The 23,225-nt window shown below is 40.4% G+C and overlaps 1 protein-coding gene across 1 annotated transcript in view; it reads right to left on the bottom strand.

The window, feature by feature from the left end:
* Positions 1-23,225, bottom strand: part of LGR5 (leucine rich repeat containing G protein-coupled receptor 5) — a 127,399-nt gene that overhangs the window by 53,542 nt on the left and 50,632 nt on the right. The window contains exons 2-3 of the mRNA XM_043879392.1: positions 16,555-16,626; positions 1,165-1,236 (exon numbers count right to left, since the gene is read on the bottom strand). Coding sequence (XP_043735327.1) covers positions 1,165-1,236; positions 16,555-16,626 — 144 coding nt within the window. The remainder of the gene's footprint in view (positions 1-1,164; positions 1,237-16,554; positions 16,627-23,225) is intronic.

Genomic DNA, 23,225 nt, shown 5'->3' with positions numbered 1-23,225 from the left:
CTAAACTTGATGTATCTAATGCATTTTTGAATGGTTCCAAATATTTTGGTGGATTCATGGAAATATAGGCACATTAGAATCAGTGCTACAGCCCTAAATTTTACCATATGATGAATTAACATTAGGATTTGGCTGTATGACAACTTAAAAATCTTCCTACCTAGTAGTAAAAATAATTCAAGGGTAGGGAGACCAAACCCAATCAGCTAAGTAGATCAAGACTAAATAATAGTTCTGCTTTTAAATTTAACTTTTAACAAAACATTAAATGTAAACAAAATTGTTTTTTTAAAATAGCCTGTGTATCCCTCAGGTCAGTGAAATGCAGTTTCCATTAAGCAGAAATATATCAAGTGCTTTTTTAGCATTCATAACATTTATCTAAAAGAAAGGAAATAAAATTGGGTTATTTTCTCTGAAATAACTTTCTTGGTAGAGCTTTCAACTTGTGTTATCTATTTCCTCTAAAACGTTCCCTTTTTTCCTACACAGAATAAACTGAAAAATTAAACAATGGGTACTAGAAGAAGAAGGTACCAATAATAAAGAGTTTTCTGATAGAAAATTAGGAAGTTGGACATTAGATAGCAAGAAAGCCCATTTCTTAAAAGTCTCAATGAATTAACAGTTTTCAATTAAAAAGCTACTCATTTTTACTATGCATTTACTATACATTACTACTATGCACTAGATTTTTCTACATCTATTCACAAGTGAAACATAAACTTGATTTTTTGGCTGATCTTTATTCAGTGATTATAAGGAAACAAATTCTGCAAATGGTTTGAGGCTGTAATCTCATTATGTCATCACAATAGCAATTTATTTACTTGAATCAGAATGACTCAAGAAACTCTCCCCAACTTCATAGCACAAAAAAGAAAAGGAAATACTCTTTCACAAGTTGGAGTTGATAAGCTGGTTATTTAGGGGCAAACCCATTTTTGATATTAAGGTAAGAAAAGGACAGATGAGGTTTTTTTCACACATGAACCAAGCCAGATACAACATGGTGCTATGATACCAATGAAGACAGACTAGAATTTAGATAAATTATCCCATGGCTCTAAATGGTTTATTAGAGGAACTCAGTATTTACAAATTAATTAGCATCCACTTGACACTAAAGTCAGAACTATAACCAACAATACTCAGTTTACTTACAGAACTTTAAGACTGTGAAGGCCAGCAAATGCTCCCTTGGGAATATATGTCAGAGCGTTTCCAGCAAGACGTCTGTGGGTTTCAAGGAGAGAGGACAGAGAGTAAGTATGGCTCTCTTCTTATGGAATTCATTTAGCTGTAAAAATGCAATATGATTATGTTCAGACCATAAATGCCAAGAGCAACTCTAGAGAACCTTGTTTTGTCATGTTTCGCAAAAAATTTCTGTAAATCTCTCATCCAAAAGCAGGCAAAAGGAGAAATATAATAAATGACCTATTTTACAATAAATCACCTAATAGCTTACACTATGTATATAAACCTCTATCCATTCATCTGTCAATGGACATTCAGGTTGCTTCTATGTCTTGGCTACTTTAAATACTGCTGCTGTGAACATAGGGATGCATCTATGTTCTTGAATTATGGTTTTCTTGGGATATATGCCCAGAAGTGGAATTGCAGGATCATATGGTAGTTCTATTTTTAATTTTTTAAGGAACTTCCATACTATTCAAAACAGAAACAGGCTCACAGATACAGAAGACAAACATGGTTACCAAAAGGTAAAGTTGAGGGGAGGGATAAATTAGTACTACTACACATAAAATAAATAATCAACAAGAATCTACTGTATGCCACAGGGAACTCCGTCACTATTTTATAATAACCTACATGGGAAAAGAATCTGAAGAAGAATATATATATATATATGCGTAACTGAATCACTGTGCTGTAACCTGAAACGTACATAACATTGTACATCAATTATACCCCAAAATAAAAAAAAAAAACTCACCTTAAAACGTTTTTTAACACAAAAGCTAGACAAGGGAGTAGACGGGACCGTGGGCGTGGCCGTGGGGAGGTGGGCCATCACTGCAGGACGGTCAGCGGCGGGCAGGCCCCTGCTGGGAGGCCTTTCCGCGGGGGGCTGAGCCCCGCAGGGACCACGTGGAGGGAACAGGCGTGCAGAGCCCCCGAGGAGGCAGTGCGCCCGGCGAGCCCCGGAACCTGCCGGAAGACCGGCGTGACCGGGGTGGGCCGACCAAGGGAAGGAGACAGCAGGCGAGGCTGGAGGCCAGTCCGGGGCCCCGCCGCGGGGCTCTGGCGGCCACAGCAGGACTCCGAGCAGGGGACAGACGTGATCAGCTCTGTGTTTTAGAAGGGTCCTTCTGATGGGACCCTCTCAAAGGGGGAGTAGACTTTGGGGACAAAGGTAGAAACACAGGAGGCGACTAGAGCAGCTCCCACAGGAGCGGCGGGTGTGGAGCGGCCATGTGGGGGTGGCGTGGAGGCGGTGGGTGGGGGGTATGGTGCAGAAAATTAGGGGAAATCTCACGTGACGAGCCGTTAGTATCAAGGTGAAATGTAGGTAGCCGACATTTCATGTTTATATTCTATACGAGCGCATGCATTTGATTAGTTATCCAAAGTTCTACACGTAATACTGAAGGACATGATTTGTGTAAGCCTGAGCTTCCCAGGTGGCGCTTGTGGTAAAGAATCTGCCAGTCAGTGCGAGAGACTTGACACTTGGGTTTGATTCCTGGGTCAGGAAGATCCCTAGGAGGAGGGGAATCCCACAAGGCAACCCACTCTAGTATTTTTGCTGGAGAATCCCGTGGACTGAGGAGCCTGGCGAGCTACAGTCCATAGCGTTGTAAAGAGCTGGACATACTGAAGCTATTTAGCATGCGTGCACATGCTATAAAGAGTTGCTAATTGAATTAACTGACTCAGACTGGTTGATGCTCACAGGTGGCCTAACTGATCAGACTAAAACTAGCCAGGAACTGTTATTTCAGCCAAAATGTCCTTAACTATCCTGTCCATGGTCATGACTTGACTAGTACGTTTTTTCAGTTCTAGAACAGAGCCTGAAACTGGGGCCTCATCAACTCTCACGGCTGCTCTGTGATCAGGTTCTTAGCTTGATGGCTTCTGAGTCATTTGACTTTGGAAATGAAAAGGAGAAGGTAAAATTGTTCTATTTATTTATTTCATTAGTTTAAATTATTGTTAGGGTAAATACCTTTCTGTTACATTTCCTGAAATGTAGCTCACTTCACATGAATTGTTTTTCTTTTCTGGGCAAGGACTTTCAGAACCTCAGACTGTATTCTGAACTAATCTGTGGAACCACTGACCTCTGTTATCAGGGGAGTCTGTCTTAAAGGAATTTATGATAGGTTATTAGCTATTTTCTGTGCTGGTAGGAGACATATCTCATTGTCAAAAACCACAACTTAAGAAATCATTGCATTCTTCCTCTCATTTCTTTACCATGTGGGATGGTTTTAGCAATTTAAAAATGAAATACATATAAACTATAGGAGATCTTTTTTTATATAAATGAATACACAAATAATGAGAATTGCACCAAATCTTTCCTGTGAAGATTTGAACTGACATATTTTTGGGCAACAATGTTCCAGTCATAGAGACCCACATACCGTTTGGTTGGAAGGTTTAATTTTTCCTTCTGTTTCCAAAATTATTTCATAGAAATGTCTCTTTCACCTCTGTTTCTATAATAGGATACAACTTAATAGGAAAAAGAGTTTCCCTGGAGGCTCAGATGGCAATACTGGAGACCCAGGTTTAATCCCTGGGTCAGGAAGATCCCCGGAGAAGGAAATGGCAACCCACTCCAGTACTCTTGCCTGGAAAATTCCATGGATGGAGGAACCTCATTCCATGGGATCGCAACGAGTTGGACCCGACTGAGCGACTTCACTTTAATAGGAAAAAACCTTTATATTGTTTTATATGATACAAAAATGTTTTTGTCCTTAAAGATACTTCTCCATAAAGAAGATTCACATTATCCTACCACTGTTAGTTTCACTGACTTAACTGCCATAAAAAGGGGAAAAAAATCAATACATTACAGTAGACACATTCCTCTTCAAATGTTTATTTAAAGCAGATGTTTTGAAGCAGATGTTTGGGTGCTGTAACAACCAACTAAACTAGTTTTGAGAATGTATGTTTCTTTGACCCTATATAGTAATTTAGTCTCTGAAGGAATCTAAGTTTGTTTGCTTTTGGTAGCTTCATTTTGTAAAATGGTGGGATGAGAGCAATGCAGTCAGACGTGGGCTGTGATTTCTTCCCTCTGGACGCTGGTCTGGAGAGAAGAGGTGTGTGTGTACAAACTGGAGGGGGCACCGCGAGGGGAGGGGTGCCTGAGCCCACTCTCTGATGGGGACTCAGGAGAATGACTGTGCAGGGGACACGGGCCAACACAGGGCCCCTTGGCTGCGTAGTATTTTCAGAGGTAAGTGAATATGACAATCCTTATGATTTAAAAGAAGACATTTCAGACTACTTAGCAATTTCATTTTGGCTTTTAGGAATTACTGCTTCATTTTCCACCTTTTACAAAGTACATGAGATCTAGAAGGCATACCTTCCATACATGCTAAATTAATTTATTTCAGAAATTTGGTGAGGGCTAATTCATGCATTGGAGAAGGAAATGGCAACCCACTCCAGTGTTCTTGCCTGGAGAGTCCCAGGGACGGGGGAGCCTGGTGGTCTGCCGTCTATGGGGTCGCACAGAGTCGGACGTGACTGAAGCGACTTGGCAGCAGCAGCAACATCAGGCTTAATAGTAATAGTTCCCCTCCCACCCCCTGCTCCCGACTTCCCCATTCTTAAGAGCTGCCTATTTCCAGTTTTCTCATACTATTTTCCTTCTTTGTGATTTCCAATATGACTTTTAGTGGCTCTGTTCTTCTTTCTGAATTTCTTTTCACTCTTCTGAGTTATAATTCACCTGAATAATTATAGTTCAGCTATCACTTACACATAAAATTTCTGAGGTGTCAAAATGTTCCCACTTGAAAAAAAAAAGTATCCTAAAACAAAGTTAATGACTTTGGGTTCCTGTATGCAGGAGCCAAGAGTCTGGGTCACTGAAGAGTTAGACACAAGTTGGGTGAAACCCAGCCCCATGTAATCCCATGATCTTGCCTCTGCTGGCAGAAATGCATCGTCACTCTAAGTCCACCTCGGCACGTCCTCCTTCCTAAGATGCCCGTGCTAGTTGGAAGGGCCCAGACACTTAGAATTTAACCTTCTGGCATTCATCTGTGGTAACATTTGCTGAAGCCTATTCAGCAAACTTGAATGCAACGATTATGACAATCTACCAACTGTTTTTCTTCCCATTGGAGAAAAAAGTATCTTAATATGCCTCAAGAATTGCCACTTAAAAAACCTTCTCTCCCCCAATAAATTAAGCCTATCTAATTGGTGAAATCCAGGCACAAATCATCCCTTCATTAACTATGTATTTATGAACTGTCCATTTTGTTTTCATTATTGTGTGTGTGCTCAGTTGTGTCTGACTCTTTGTGACCCTATGGATGGTAGCCCACCAGGCTCCTCTGTGCTTGGGATTTTCCAGGTAAGAATGCTGGAGTGGGTTTCCATTTTTTCCTCCAGGGAATCTTCCAGACCCAGGGATCAACCGTGTGTCTCCTCTGTCTTGTGCATGGCAGGTGGATTCTTTACCACTGCACCACCACGGAAGCTCCAGTTTCCATTATTACAGGAGATAAAAAAAAAATCAGATTTCAAGGTTTAAGGGCTGAGGCCACTGGCCTGATACATGAACTCTTCAGGTCCACAGGGATATCCATTTGTAGTCATGTGGCCCTATAGTTTCTGTAGCCAGAGTATGGTGTGTGCTCTTTGTGTCCAACTCTTTGCGACCCCATGGACTGTAGCCCACCAGGTTCCTCTGTCCATGGAATTCCCCAGGCAAAAATACTGGAGTGGATTGCCATTTCCTTCTCCAGGGGATCTTCCCAATCCAGGGACTGAAATTGCATCTTTTGTGTCTCCTGCATTGGCAGGCAGATACTTTACCATTAGCACCATCTGGCATGCCCCCAACCTGAGTATGTATGTGTGTGTGCTCCGACTCTTTGTGACCCCATGGACTGTAGCCTGCCAGGCTCCTCTGTCCAATGAAGTTCAATTTTCAACTCTTTGTGAAGTATTCCTTAATTACCTCAGCCAACTTTCCTGTAGGTTATATTCTGTATAACACTGTCTATAAAGATTCATTTATGCAGTCTACCTGACTTGACTCAAGAATCTTATCGCCTGTCCAAAGCAGGGAGTGGAATCAATAATTTACTGATGGATCAATCATTTGACCTTGTTTCTAAAGACAGTTGGCTATAGTGCTAGAGTTGCTTCAGGTCTGGCATAACTATTACAAGATGGCTGGCTAGCCATTACATAACCAGATCAGAAATAGCTGAATATTCCTTCTTCATCATGCATCAGATTTGGAGTCAGCAGTGTATTTGAGCACTTTCATATGCCACATACAGTCTTTTAGGGCACACAAATAGTACAGACCTTTTGTAAAACTATTTATGAGTTCTAGGCACAATGTAAAGTGTATTTACATTGTGCTAATTATTAAAAATCACATTAAAGAGGTGATAAGATTATTCCCCTTTTACAAGGCAACTGAGGCTATGAGAGGTTATTTGCTCATTCTTACATAGAAAAGTTCACACAACTTGGTTCAACCATTGCATTTTGGCTCTGACATTTGAGGTTTTAAACATGACTTTGGTTAAAAGTAGGTTGGTCTGGAGCTTGGGTTGACCAGGAGCAACCAGTCTAAAACAAAGCACAAGGACATGAACGGGTGCATCACTTGAGGCACTGGCCATAGAAAACTGATGCTCACCGTTTCTCATTCAGAGTTCTCCCACTGCCTTCTGGATCCCAATCTGCAGTCTTTCTGCTCTCACGACTAGGACTGGTTGCTTCCCTCTCTTCTTGCAAACCCCTCTTTCTTTTAAATTGAAGTATAGTTGATTTACAGAGTTGTGTTAATTTCAGATGTCTCGCAAAGTGGTTCAGTTACACATGTGTGTGTACATGTATATGTGTATATATATATATATATATATATATATTTGTGGTGGTTTAGTCGCTAAGTCGTGTCCAGTTCTTGCAAACCCATGGATTATAGCCCACCAGGCTCCTCTGTCTGTCCATGGGATTCTCCAGGCAAGAATATTGGAGTGGGTTGCCATTTCCTTCATATATATATATATATATATATGTGTATATATATATATATATATTTAGGCTTCCCAGATGGCACTAGGGGTAAAGAACCTGCCTGCCAATGCAGGAAGTATAAGAGACCTGGGTTCGGTCCCTGGGTCTGGAAGATACCCTGGAGAAGGACATGGCAACCCACTCTAGTATTCTTGCCTGGAGAATCCTATGGACAGAGGAATCTGGCGGGCTATGGTCCATAGGGTCACAAACAGTCAGACATGACTGAAGCAGCTTAGCATGCATGTATATGTGTATATATGTAGTCTTTTCAGATTTTTTTCCCTTATAGATTATTACAAAATATGGAATATAGTTCCCTGTGCTATACAGTAAGACCTTGTTGTTTATCTATTTTTATATATGGTAGTATGTATCTGTTATAATCCCAGACTCCTAATTTTTATCCCTTTCTCCCCTTCTTCCCTTTTGGTGACCATAAGTTTGCCTTCTGTGTATGCGAGTCTATTTCTGTTTTGCATGTAAGTCCATTTGTATCACTTTTTAAAGATTACACATAAATGATACGATATTATATTTGTCTTTCTCTGTGTTGGCCGCTCTTTTAATGCTCATCCTCTGAACATAGGAGTTCTTCAAGTTTCTGTCCTTGCACCTTGTCTTTTTTCCTGCTGCATTACATGGGATTGCAGAGAGCTGGACACCACTTAGTGACTGAACAACAACAACAGAAGTGGCGCTCAAACTTTGCCATTGCCTTGCTGCTGCTGCTAAGTCACGTCAGTCCTGTCCGACTCTGTGCGACCCCATAGAGAGCAGCCCACGAGGCTCCGCCGGCCCTGGGATTCTCCAGGCAAGAACACTGGAGTGGGTTGCCATTTCCTTCTCCAATGCGTGAAAGTGAAACGTGAAAGTGAAGTCGCTCAGTCGGTCTGACTCCTAGCAACCCCATGGACTGCAGCCCACCAGGCTTCTCCGTCCATGGGATTTTCCAGGCAAGAGGACTGGAGTGGGGTGCCATTGCCTTCTCCGGCCATTGCCTTAGAAGTCATCAAATATTCAGATCACCAGGACCTAACTCAGGTTTAGTGAATCAGAGTTTTTGGAGGAAAATGACTCAGAAATCTGCATTTTAAGAAGCAGCCCGGGTTATTTTAATATGGGTGGAGACCCACACTGGGAAACAAAGCCTCTACCCTCTCTTTCAAGGTCCTCATCTGCCCCAGCACCTTCCATGATCACTTCTTTATAAACAACTCTCCAGTCATCTTTGGAACAGACTCAGATGCTCCAGAGTCAACTCCAACTTCATGAGTGACATTTCCATGTGGATGCTCTGCTAGTACCTTGCACTTTTATACCCAGACCCAGGCAACCTCTCACCTCCAAACTATCAGTCGTTCCCCTTGATTTCCCCGTTCCACTGACAGCGCCTCACCCGTCTCCTAGCACCTAATGTTAGAACCCTACTCAGAGTCATTTCTCACCTTCAGACCTCCTTTCAGCCCCTGCATCCAGTCAGTGATGAGTGCCTGGCTTTTCCTGAAGTTGTAAAGCTTCAGCATATCCCAGTGGGTCTTAGGTCCCAAGGCAGCTTTAAAAAAATGATGTCAGTGTCTCCACTGAGACCCATTGATCTCTGGGAATATGCCCTGGTAATTAGTAGTTTTAAAAATGCTCTGGGTGTTTCTAATGTCTGTGCAAGCAGAGAAACTCTGAAATAGTCCTTACAGTTTTAGATTGATAAGATCCCCTAGAGACTGTCATGGTCTCCATCCTGAGAGACATGATTCATTTGTTAATTATTGGGAGAGCCAGGAGGGGTGATTAGTTAACAAATTTGAACAGCAATCCAGGGGAGACAGTAAGAACCTAAAGTAGGTGGCAATGAAACAGAGTGAACAAATGAGAAAGACAACATGGAATTATGAACTTCAGGACTTGGAAACTGACAGATACAGGAGGTGAGAAAGAATGACAGGTGCAAAGCAGTGATAGACACACTGATCACAACTTTGGACAATAAGATGCTGATGGCGAGAAGGAAAGGCAGAAAAACAGCTGGTTGTGGGGGGTGGTGTGTGTGTGTGCATGAATGAATCTGGTTCTACACTTGCTGAGCTTTAAGGTATTGGCGGGGCAGGTGGAGGTCTCACTTGGGAAGTGGAGGATTCTCAAAGTGTGGTCCCTAGATTCACAGTATCGGTATCGCCTGGGAATTTGTTATAAATGCAAATTCTTGACATCTTCCCCTTCTATCTTCAGCCTTCTGAAGAAACTGTGGTGGGGCCCAGCAACATGTGTTCTCACCAGCACTGTAGGCAATTCTGATGTCACCGCTGACCTAGAGTAGCAGTCCTTAAACTTCCTCATGCTTCAGAATCACCCAGTGAGCTTGTTAAAGGCACGGTCCTGAGTTCAGAGCTCCTGGTTCACTAGGTTGGGGCGGGCCACACAGGTTGGGGTTTGCATTGCTCACAAGCTCACATATGGTGCCAGTGCTGCTGGTATAGGGACCACACTTTGAGAATCACTCAAAGACAAAAGAGATCTGAACTAGAAACATGGATTTGGGTATCATCTACATAATGGAGGTAGTCCAAATCTTGGGTTTCTTTCTCAGACAACTGCAGCTATCTCCAAATGAGTCTGCAGCCTTCTAACAGGTTTCTCTGCTTCTGTAATTCCTCAATGTATTTTGCATACAGAAATCAGAGACATTGTTATTAATCTTAAACCCTATCTGCACACAATCCTCCACAGACTTCCCATTGCTCTTATTTGAATTCTATACACAGCCTGATTGGTCCTGCATGGTCTGGCCTCTGTCTTCCTCTTCAACCTCATCCCCTGTCACCTCCCCTCTGTCTCATTCTATTCTGGCCACACTGATCTTTCAGATCCACAAACATGCCACAGTCTTTCCCACCTCAGGGCCTCTGTTCACCCAGTTCTCCTATTAGAAACATTCTATCCCAGGTCCTCAGACCACCGACTCACCGGAACCCTCCTGATCTCAGTTCAGATGTCACTTTCTTTGAGACACTTTCCTTCTTTGTCATCCCTTGTTATTTACTCTCCACATAGTTAACCGTGTTCTGTTCTTTATCTCTCCTGTCACAATCTGCAAGTGTCATATGTACTTGTTTGCTTGCTTATTATTTACCTCCCCCTCTAGATTATAAGCTCCCCTGGGTGAGGACTTGCTGACTACGTGAAATGTAGCAAATCATATTCAGTCTTAGGTTCCCATTGGCTCAATAAACACATGTTGACTGGATGAAGAAAACTGAGAAAGGAGGCAACAAAAATAAGTGCAGAAATCTAGGGAATGTCTATATTTCACAGGCATTGTGGGTGGAGGAGAAAAGAAGGCTACGGAAAAAAAGAAAAGGAAGCAGAGAGGTAGACACTTGAAGAACAGTGCCCTAGAACTAAAGAACACACGATGATGAACAATACAATAATTGAAGTCAAAAACACACTAGAAGGAATCAATAATAGAACAACTGAGGCAGAAGATCAAATGAGTGAGCTGGAAGATAGAATGGTGGAAATAACTGCCAAGAAGTAGAATAAAAACAAAAGAATGAAAAGAATTGAGGACAGTCTCAGAGGCCTCTGGGACAACATTAGATGTACTAATCTTCAAATTATAGGGGTTCCAGAAGACCAGAAAGAGTCCAAAAAAAATTTTTTTTTAAGAGATTATAGGTGAAAACCTCCCTAATATGGGAAGGGAACAGTGTCTTAATTGCCAAAACAATGGTCTATATACATATACACACATATATCTTTACACACGGACAGACATCTAAATATCTATACTCATCTATATGAATAGACGTTTGGAAGAGAATAAAATAATGCAAGACAAAGAAAGAGATTCAAAGAAGCAGCACTTGTTTTTTCTTTCATTAGTTATATTTTAAAATCTTAAAATTTTTTAATATAATTGTTAAAGATAAAGGTAAAAAGGCAGTATTTGTAATCAATTTCTATGAAGAGGAGAGATGGAACACTATGATAAGGCTAAGAGTCAGGAAGATTATTTATAGGCAAGGTGGTGTTTTCACTTTACTAACACAGTTCAATAGGTGAATTAGAGTTTACCCAAATTCTCTCATCAACCATTCATTTGATCCTCAAACAAATATCTCAAAAAGCAGGCAGGACAGCTTTCACTATTTTCAGCAACGTGATGATAACAAGTAGAAATAACAAGCATAGACTGTGCTTTCAGGAAGTTTGGTGGTATTTCTCATTACTAATTTCATCTGAAATAATGGATATCTACTATTTATATGGAGCTTCTTCAAGGCCAACCATAATATGAGCAAACAGTTCCAGGGAACAATAGTAACTTAAAAACAAACATCCCTAGAGTATCTCAGGTTTCTTTCCTAAATTGAGTATTTGATTCCAATAGTATTCAAATCTGGGAAGATTTTAAATAGCACTTGGAAACAAAGGCCTTTAACTTAGACTCTTTAAAATGGTAACAATTCATTTTTCCTTCTGCTTTAATCAAGCTACTGATCTAAGTTTAAAGGAAGGTGTACATGTCAGCATTAGGCACAATCTGTTAGTTTCTAAAATCTGAACCACACTCTGGTGGACCAAATGCAGGATCTGTTATTTGTCCAAAGAGCAAGGAACAGAACTGGGAGAGAGACATTGGAGAGAAATGCAATTATTGCTCAGGATGTTCAAATTTGGGAAAAAACTATCTGTTTTGATTGTCTGCATCCATTAAACCTCATAGTTAGAAAGCGTTTCCTTCACAAATCCTGAATCCCTGGGATTACTGCAAAATCAAGCTCATGAAATAGGAAAGAAGGGAGGGAGAATTTTCTTAAAAGTGTTTTCATTTCAGGAACATAACTCAATACGTAATTTATAGTTTACCACAGTTCCTTCATCATCATTTCATTTGGTCCTCAGAATCTCAACATACAGGCAAAGGCTGCTCTCACTGTACTTTCCTGAGGCCCAGGAGGTCAGGTGGGGTGTCAGGTAGTAAGGGGCAAAGTCAGGACGCGTGTCCGGGGCTTGCTTCTCCCTCTAGGTTCTGTCTTCTCCTCTCAACACAGCATGGGCTGGCCACACACAGATTTTTTTTTTTTTTTTTTTTAAGAAAAAGGCTCTCTTTCTTCCTTGTGCTATCATGTTGCAATAGCAGGGCATTTGGCCTTGCATGTCTAGTGACCTTGCAGATTCATAAAACATAAATAATGAATAATAAACAAGACTTAAATGAACCAACACATGAGCCTGTGACACGGGTAGTAAGTGTTCCAGAATGTCAGGTGGGAGAGAAAGAGAGTTGTGATGACATTAATTCCTCTTAAATATTTGCTCCACATAGTCACTTTCTCCAGAGTTACACTACTTTAAAAATGTGTTAGTGATACCTCTGGAGTTCTATTGATTCTTAGAGGATTTTAAAATATGGCACCAGTGGTAGATGAGAGATAAACCATGGCTGTCTACACAGTTTATAACATAGTTAGATGGATTATATCAGGGAGATAATAATTAGGCAGTTAGAGCTAAGGGCAAGGGTGGTAACTTCACTATCAATAGTGATTTTTTAAAATAATTTGAGTTTTGTAGTGGGAATTTTATTCATGTTATTATTTTATTTATTTATTATATTATTGGGGCTTCCCTGATGGCTCAGATGGTAGAGAATCTACCTGCAATGCAGGAGACCTGGGTTTGATCCCTGGGTTGGGAAGATCCCCTGGAGAAGGAAATAGCAATTCACTCCAGTATTCTTGCCTGAAAATCCCATGGACAGAGGAGCGTGGTGGGCTACAGTCCATGGGGTCACAAAGAATTTGATACAACTGCATGACTAACACTTTCTTTATATTATTAATATAATATTCTCAATTATCAACTTAGAATATCAGTAGCAGTTTTGAATGAATGTATAAAGAATAAAGCATAGAGATGAACTGAGTAAATTGAATGAAAGAATACTTTCAGAACAGCTTAACATTTTAACAGTTTGACACAACAAAAGATACACACACACACACACAACCACAATGACAGATGCCTAAATGACACTTAGGTATCTAAATGACATTTAGGTATCTAGCTGTGTGGATGGTAATTTATTAGTTCAAGCAGAATACTATATAAAACATGCTGCTTAAATATATGTATGCATATATAAAAACAATAACTAAGGTTTTGTTCCTGTTGAGTAATGTGAAATTGGTGAAATTCTGCTCCTGAAATACTTTTTTCAAAGCCAGTATTTGAGGATATTGAATGAATAACCTGAATATCCAATCTCTCCCTGTGGAGAGGCAGATCTTACTTGCTTTCTGTCTCATTCTTTCTTTTTCATGCCCTCACATATACCCAGACACAAACAGATGAACACACCTATCATTATGAAACTCAGTTTAAAGTGTTCAGCTGTTTAAACCACTGTACTAAGTACTATCAGGGAAAAGAAATGCACAGATCAATCACACACAATTCCAAAGCCTTCTGCTTTCCCGGTATGGCTTTGATAGTGAGTTTGAATCTTAGTTCTGATACTTACATACTCCATTATCTTGGGTAAGTTCCTGTTTTCTCTGTACTTAAAAAAAAATCTTGAACTGAGAACAATAATGATATCTACTTTTACAGGGTTGTTAAAAGAGCTCAGTGGGATGACGTGTAAAAGATTTTGATCAGTGTCTGTCACAGAGTAAGCTATTATTGTTGTCATTATGTTATTATATAAAAGATATTACACTCCACAAGAGAATATATACTTAAGCACAGCTAAGTCTAATAGAAATAATTAGCACATGACAAAAGCATAATCAAAATGCTCTGCTCCATGGGTGTGTGTGTGTGTGTGTGTGTGTGTGTGTGTGTGTGTAAACCCACAGTACCCTCAAGTTAGCCTTGGGAGGAAAGGAATAAACCAAGCAGAGTTAATCATTTTTCCAGGTTCTGTAAATACTATCCGCTTTTGCTACTAAATGAATAATGATATCTTCAAAACATCATTTAACTAGAGCATGGAATTATATATGGGAAACTGATCTTGCTTTTAAATTCAGCAAGCTGGCCAGCTCAGCAAAGAGAATTTCAGAACAGGAGAAAATGGGATGAATAGTCTTTGAAGGAGCTCCTCTAATTCTGAAATTCTATGATTCCATAATCAAGATACTTGATGGAGTTTCCAGAGACATAAAAAAAGACAATTCAGAAAAACAGCCTTTTCAAAGTGTAGTTCCTTCTCCCTTTTACCATACCCCCTCCCCATTTTTTTCTCGACTATCTTTTGAAGAACTGGTCTTAGATGAGAAATAACATTTACCACATTAAGAAAGGGGGCTTCCCTGGTGGCTCAGCAGTAAAGAATCTGCCTGCAATGCAGGAGATGTGGATTGGATCCCCAAGTCAGGAAGATCCCCTGGAGAAGGACACGGCAAGCCACTCCAGTATCTTGCCTGGAGAATCCCACGGACAGAGGAGCCTGGTGGGCTAAGTCCACAGGGTTGCAAAGAGTCGGACACAACGGAAGCAACCGAGCATGCAGCATGCATGAAGAAAGAGGACTTATTCTGAGTGAGCTGGCTCATCAAGGGAAGGACTCTACTAAGTTCTTGGGGAAGTGGATTATTTACTGATTTGGCTTGTGGTCTAAAGTTGAGGTGTGTGCTGTGGGAGAATGGAAGCCTTTTGCCATTGCATATTATAAAGCAATTAAAGAGAAAAGCACTGGGAATGCATATTTTAGAAATATGGGGATAAACAAGACTAAGTATTGCATGTAAATTAGGGTGATGGAGAGCAGATGAAAAGAATGTAAATAAGAAAAAAAGGCTGATGTTTGAAATTTACTAAAACTCTAAAAATAATGGCTAATGTCAACTAAATCTGATACTTTTTTCTAAGGTGGTGAACAAGAAGCTCCTTTTACACGTTTTGCTTTCTCATTAGTTCATTCATTCATCAAAAATGTATTGATTATTCGTTACATACCAGCAAACAAAAAGTAGGACAGGTATGGTCCCAGTCCTGATGAGGGTTAATTTTTTAGTAACAGAAATGGCCAGAGAGAAAATAGAAGCGGAAAAAGAAGAGTCTGGACAACCCAAAGTGAAAATCCATTTTCTGAATAATAAAAACTTGCTGTATAATCTAATAATCTAAGCTTCCCCACCATACCCCTCGATAACAATCAGGGCACATTCAGTTGATTTCAGTAGTAAAACAATAGCATTTGTGAAAAAGGTAATGCCATCAAAAATACATACAGATCCAGCTCTAAAGGGGAGAAATCCGAGAATACTATCCTCTTGGAAAAATATGATTGATGTACTGTAATCTAGTTGTGATGGATGGTTCTTCAACCTCCCAAGGTGGATGGTGTGGTGCATCAACAATTTAAATTACTCCTCAAATTGGACCCTGACTAGGAATTATAAAGGAAGTATTTTCAAAAGAGGCCACTGCCTAAACAATTCCTTTAATCAACAGTCAGAGGATTTATTTAGCTGATGGTGCCAAACTTTCTTCATGAAGACTACAATGGTACATCCCCCCTAGTTCCTGCCCCTCAAAAGGGTAACAGGATCAAAAGAATTTTTAAATGCAGATTTTGGTTTATAGAGTTCTTTTTCATCTTCTGGAAAGTGATTACCAGACTTAATCAAGATTCCTCTGTGTATCATTAGCTAATTTTAGCTCTCTCCTTTTTTTTTTGTTTAAAAAAAAAAGAATTTTATTATTTTTTTACAATGAGTTTGGGAAAGACCACTTTTAAGTCCTCTGTGAATTTCATGTTTTTCTGTTCAAGCCTTCAGGGAAGCTAAATTTAAAAGTAGAAAAACAGTAATTAAAAGTGATTAGAACAAGAAGTTTTGGTGCTATGAGATGAGGACTCAATTCTCCCTGTCATAAGCTGAACCAAGAGGCAGGTTTTGGTTTTGATTATAGCTTCACTTGCTATTTTAATAAACATGAACCAGTATTCAAACTTTTAATATCCTGCTGCTTAACTATTTCCAAAGAGCCATCCAGCTCTTTTAAACAGCCTTTGTTTTAGAATTTTAATTTGTCTGGCTCAGTGTCACCTTAGAAAGCTGTAGCCTTATGGTAAACTCCTTTATAAGTTGATTTCCAGAATCCTAAGCGATTCTTTCTTTTCCCCTCCCAACTAAGTGTTTCCTCATGGGCCAAAATCGGTGGTGCTGACAGCTTGCTTGCTTTGTTTTATCTGGTTCCCAGAGAAAATATGAGAGACAAATATGGACAAACATGTCCAGCGTTGACTGGACGCACCACAATTCTGGTGATACTTACAGCTCCTCCAGGAAGCGAAGACTGTGGAGAGGACTCAGGGGCAGCTGACTGATGTTGTTCATACTGAGGTCCCTGAGGGGAAAAGAGGCAGCACGTGAGGAGCAGCGTTCGCCACCACAGGGAAATCCAGCTGTTCAATTCACACATTTTCAAGCAAGACAGCCAAAGGAACTCGTTCTTCTGCTTGACAAATGAATTGCTCTTTTGCATCTTAAATAGATTCCTTCCTCCCACATCCCCTCACCATCATGGACCTTCAAATCAGAGACCCTGGGAGGAGCTTATACAGAATTCAACACGATTTAGACCATTCGTGGGCATGGTTGTAATTCTTTACATTTAAAATGACCCGAGGAGCACAGAAGAGGGAGCAGACATAACTCAACCCTAGATGTAACTCAATGTCGGGTCCTGCTTTAAATTTTGTGACAAAGAAAAATGTCTTCACCATGCAACTTTGAAAGTCCTGTTTCTCTGGGACTATAAGCACCTTTTAAAAACAAATGCTTTGATTCAAAGAAGCTTAAAACAAAACAAAACAAGACAAAAAGCCTATCCCCTCCTTCGAACGTGTTCCTTTTGCAGGTTCTCAGATTGCATTAAATAAGTGAAATGAACCATAAAACAAGGGTGTAATGCGATCCTGCTCTGCAGCACACTTCCTGCTGGGTCTGCACAGTAGTTCCTGGCACAGGAAGCAAGAAGCCACTTTGGGCGGAACTCAATCAATTTTTGTTTTAAGTGAAACTCCGTGTAATTAGATTTTATTCCATTTTTACTTTGCTATTTCTTTACTGTCTTTCACAGAATCCCACAGCATCGCTGGCATATGCCATCTGCATCTCAGAGGCCAAAAGATCAACTGCTAGACAGAGTCTACTCAAGACCAGCTAAGACTACAAAACAGTCAGCGGAAGGTGGACTTAAACAATGACTTGCTCTAAAGAACAGACTTTTGGACTCAGTGGGAGAAGGTGAGGGTAGGAGGATTTGAGAGAGGCTCACTGAAACATATACAGTACCACACATAAAATCGGTAGCCAGTGGGAGTTTGATGGAGGATGCAGGGCACCCAAAGCCGGTGCTCTGACAGCCTGGGGAGAGGTGGGGAGAGAGGTGGGGCGTTCAGGATGGAGCGGACATATACCTACGGGTCATACTGATGAGTGCCCAGGACCACACAGTATGGTGGAGTGATTATCCTCCAGTTAAAAAAAATATCAATTGAATTTTAAAAAAATGACTTATTCAAACCTGATTCAGAACTAACACCGTTATCGTCTCGGAGCAGGTCTCCAGACATAAAGTTTATCTTGAGATAAAAATAAAGAGCTTCTTTTTATTATTTAAAAAATTGTTTCATTGACATATAACATTGTATTCATTTTAGTATACAACATCATGATATATGCATATATTGTGAAATGATTACCACAGTAAGTTAGTGGACATTTATCACTACAGTTACAAAAATTTTTTTCTTGTGGTGAGAATTTTTCAGATGTATTCCCTTAGCAACTTTCAAATATTTGTTATACAAGTATTATAGCTGCAGCCTCTATGCTGTACATTCTATCCCCAGGACTTATTTCTCTCATAACTGGAAATTTGTATCTTTTGACCACCTATGCCAATTTCACCCAGGAGCTTTTAAAAAAATCTGAATTATTTTTGTTACTGAAGACACCACACCCATTGCACCTAACCAGCAGGTTTCATTATTGATAGCTTGATGCCTTTATCAAATATTAACTTTTAATCAGGGATGCCAAGAATTAAAGGATCATTCACTCTGTGCCTTTAAAAAATCATGAGTATATACGGGGAATGTAAAATATTTTGCTAAATGTTTCAGAATATGGCAAAACCCCCAGAATTATTAATTTTAATATGCTAATAATGATGCAGTAGCTAAGTAAGACGCTATATTCTCAAGCAAAACTGAACAATGCTAAAAATATAGACTAAAAATTTATGTTGCCCCTATACTCAGAATCTGAATATTTTTCCTGACATTGTTTAGATAAGAGAGGCAAATAACTGATTAGCAATTTTAGTTCCCAGTGCAGATATTTCTCTGAAGTAGCGAGGTTGTTGAGTTCACTGAACAGGCATGTATTAACCTAACCAATACAGTTTCTGAATCCCTTACAATGACTCTATAATCTCTGCAAAGACTTGCTAGTTCTCAGGGATATTCACTTACTTTCAGCTGACATCCCACTTATTTCCTAAAAGGATTGGGTGATTTGCTTTCCGAGCATGTTTATTAGTAACTTAGCTCCAACCAGTCTCCAGAAGCTGGTGTGGATGGCAGTGCAATTGCTCTCCTTTCGTATTTCCTTGTGTGATGTGCAGATCGGTTAGGGACAAACGTCGAGCCTGTCTATGTGCAGGAAGCTCTAACTAGAACAAGGACATTTGCACGTTAAGGAGATTCGTCAGCACTCCATATTATTTTACTATGTATTGCCCTATTTCAGGCGCCTGAAAGTGAAGTTTGTATCAGTGTTCATGCTCAGGGTTCCTCCCGGGGCAGTTTTCATGGCGGAGCGGCAGAGAGCAGGCTTAGTTAGAGGACAGGTTCTCGGGTTGCATCCTGCCTTCCCTGCGCGCTAGCTGCACAGTCTTGAGGAAATGAACCTCCCTGAGTAGGCTTCCTCGTATTTAAACCAGGGTGCCCCTACACTGCTCCCCAGGTGTCTCAGTGGTAAAGAATACCCCTGCCAACGCCTGAGACGCGGGTTCGATCCTTCAGTCAGGAAGATCCCCTGGAAGAGGAAATGGAAACCCACTCCAGTTTTCTTGCCTGGAAAATTCCACAGACAAGAGGAGCCCGGCGGGCTGAGGTCCATGGAGTCATAAAAGAGACAGACCCTAGTGAGCACGCACTCACGTCCCTACATTAATGGTTTCATACCCAAGGATAGCTGTTTCCAGTCAGGAGGGAAAGTGACTGAATTTGCTTCTTGGGAAGGCGAGTACCCCCTCTCCCAACAGGAGCTAATCACTTCTACCTGTTACCTGACATTGTGGTTCAGAAAAGGAGCTCATAACAGTTGGCCCTCCATATCTGTGGGTCTCGCAGGGGCAAATTCGGAGGGCCAACGGTTTTCAGTGGACCAAACCCTTTAAGAGACTCGAGCATCCACAGATTTTGGTATCTGCAGGGGCTCCTAGGACCAATCCTCTGAGCGTACTGAGCAACCACTCTATTGCTAAAACAACTCTTTACCATGTGTTTTATAACACAGGTTGTTTTCTTTTAAAGAGCCGCTAACAATGCAGATAAACCTATAGTAGAAAAAATAATGATTCAGAGTAAAATGAAATAGGTCTTTAAAATATACATTCAAAGCAGGTAGGGTAAAAATGAGCTTGTCAGCATTCACCTTTTCTGTGTGCAACTTCTGCCTTGATGTTCAAATGTAATACTGGTCTAACTGAGTGCTTCCAAGCTATCCATGGTAAAAGACCAACTTAAAAAAGTTCTAGTTTACTGTGGATTTTTATCTTTAGAAAATATTGTAAAATTAATTACCAGAGAAGTCAAATAGAAACACAAAGACACACAAAATACAAGCCTCAATGTTTTGTTATGCGACTTGACAGAGATTATTCAATTACTGTGAGCATTTCTAAACCTTTACTCTCAAATCCTTATCTGTTGCGGGTTGGTAAAAAAATAACCCTGTTCTGGGTTAGGGTCTTAGACCTGTCCTTTTGGTGAGTAATGCTGTGCTTTCCTTCATGTCAAGAAGGGCACGGCTTAAATGACTTTTAGCCTGTTCAAGTTATAGTAAAACATAATAGAATGAGAATGTTTGGCTGCTAGAGAGGGTTGGCACTCACCAGGGCGTGGACACCTGTTTGTAAGGGAAGAAAATGACATCCACAGAGGTGACAGTTCTCCAAGTCACATTGCAGAACTTAGTGGGAAAGCCCCTGGGTTGAAGATTAGATCGATACTTGCCCTAGGATTTTTGCTTTTCCTTTCTTCCTACAAACTTTCCACTCTATACAGAAATATCCTCTCTCTTACTCTTAAATTATTTTCAAACTCTTCCTTTTATTTTTCTATAGTATCTAGTTTTTCTGACTCACATGAAATACATACAACCATAGAAGAATGAAGAGTTCTTAAAAGTTTATCTGTGCCCTTTATCTGTGTTTATATCTGTCCCCTTTTAAACTATCATTTAAAAAGCCCCTGTTTTGACAAAGGATTAATCTCAAAAACATACAAGCAACTCCTGCAGCTCAATTCCAGAAAAATAAATGACCCAATCAAAAAATGGGCCAAAGAACTAAACAGACATTTCTCCAAAGAAGACGTACAGATGGCTAACAAACACATGAAAAGATGCTCAACATCACTCATTATTAGAGAAATGCAAATCAAAACCACAATGAGGTACCATTACACGCCAGTCAGGATGGCTGCTATCCAAAAGTCTACAAGCAATAAATGCTGGAGAGGGTGTGGAGAAAAGGGAACCCTCTTACCCTGTTGGTGGGAATGCAAACTAGTACAGCCGCTATGGAAAACAGTGTGGAGATTTCTTAAAAAACTGGAAATAGAACTGCCATATGACCCAGCAATCCCACTCCTGGGCATACACACTGAGGAAACCAGATCTGAAAGAGACACGTGCACCCCAATGTTCATCGCAGCACTGTTTATAATAGCCAGGACATGGAAGCAACCTAGATGCCCATCAGCAGATGAATGGATAAGGAAGCTGTGGTACATATACACCATGGAATATTACTCAGCCGTTAAAAAGAATTCATTTGAACCAGTCCTAATGAGATGGATGAAACTGGAGCCCCTTATACAGAGTGAAGTAAGCCAGAAAGATAAAGAACATTACAGCATACTAACACATATATATGGAATTTAGAAAGATGGTAACGATAACCCTATATGCAAAACAGAAAAAGAGACACAGAAATACAAAACAGACTTTTGAACTCTGTGGGAGAATGTGAGGGTGGGATATTTCAAAAGAACAGCATGTATACTATCTGTGGTGAAACAGATCACCAGCCCAGGTGGGATGCATGAGACAAGTGCTCGGGCCTGGTGCACTAGGAAGACCCAGAGGAATCGGGTGGAGAGGGAGGTGGGAGGGGGGATCGGGATGGGGAATACGTGTAAATCTATGGCTGATTCATATCAATGTATGACAAAACCCACTGAAATGTTGTGAAGTAATTAGCCTCCAACTAATTAAAAAAAAAAAAAAAAAGAAAAAAAAAATAAATAAAAGACACAGCAAAAAAAAAAAAAAAAGCCCCTGTTTTATAGCACATTTGGCCCACAGTTTAGTTTCCTAAAATCAGTGAAGCAATGTAATTCATTTCTTTACTTTTTTTCATCTTTTGCCAAGATGTTGGAGTGAATTTTGAAGAACTGATCACTAGGTAAAAAGATTTCATCAGAAATGGAGGAGTCATTGCCACAAGACAGTCAAATATGTTAAACTATTCTGCCCTGTCTCTGACCCAGGTCTTGTCTATGCTGTGTTAATGACCATATCTAGAAATCTAGAACAGGATTTGCAGAGTTCCATGAGAGTAGCTGACTATATATTGGAATCATCACAGGAGCTTTAAAAAATATGGATGCCTGGATCCTATCCCCTGAGTTTCTGAGTCAGCTGGTCCAGTATGGGCATTGGGATTTTAAAAAGCTTCTCAGGTTATTTGAATATTCAGTCAAGGCTGTGAACATTGCTTACGAGTAACTCTTTCTAAATTTCTAGATGGGTACTCTCAGTTCTACAACTTACTCAAAATTTAGTAGGCTTACTGAAGGTACAGTTTCCTCTGGGTAGAGAGTTCCACCTAAGCAGATACTATCTTTCTCTTGAAAATGTCCTTGCTGCTTGCAACTTTATTATTTTTTCTTCATTTGACAAAATATTAATTGAGCATTGGGGCTTCTCAGGTAACATGGTGGTAAAGAATTTGCCTGCTGATTAAGGAGATGCAAGAGACAGATTTGATCCCTGGATCAAGAAGACCCCCTGGAGTAGGAAATGGCAATCCACTCCAGTATTCTTGCCTTGAAAATTCCATGGACAGAGGAACCTGGTGGGCTGCAATCCATGGGGTTGCAAAGAGTCAGACACGACTGAGTGACTTAAACATGCAAACAAAATTGAGCAATCACTGTGGTCAGGTCTGGGAACACAGTGGAGAATAAATTCGAGTCTTTCCCCTTTTCTGCTGTCTCTAAGTTTGTTGTTCAGTAGCCAGGTTGTGTCCAACTCTCTGCAACCCCATGAACTGCAGCATGCCAGGCTTCCCTGTCCTTCACTCTCTCCCTGAGTTTGCTCAAACTCATTTCCACTGAGTCAGTAATGCCATTCAGCCATCTTATCCTCTAGCATCCCCTTCGCTTGCCCTCACCCAGCATCAGGGTCTTTTCCAGTGAGTTTGCTGTTTGCATCAGGTGACCAAAGTATTGGAGCTTCAGCTTCAGTCCTTCCAATGAATATTCAGGGTTGATTTCCTTTAGGATGGACTGGTTTGATCTCCTCACAGTCTAAGGGACTCTCAAGAGTCTTCACCAACACCACAGTTCAAAAGCATCAATTCTTCAGCACTCAGTCTTCTTTAAGGTCCAACTCTCACATCCGTACATGACTACTGGAAAAACCACA

Source organism: Cervus elaphus, chromosome 3, assembly GCF_910594005.1.
Source record: "Cervus elaphus chromosome 3, mCerEla1.1, whole genome shotgun sequence".
Classification (NCBI taxonomy): Eukaryota; Metazoa; Chordata; class Mammalia; order Artiodactyla; family Cervidae; genus Cervus; species Cervus elaphus.
Note: the sequence above shows the minus strand (reverse complement) of the source record. Positions and strands in the feature narration are given on the sequence as shown.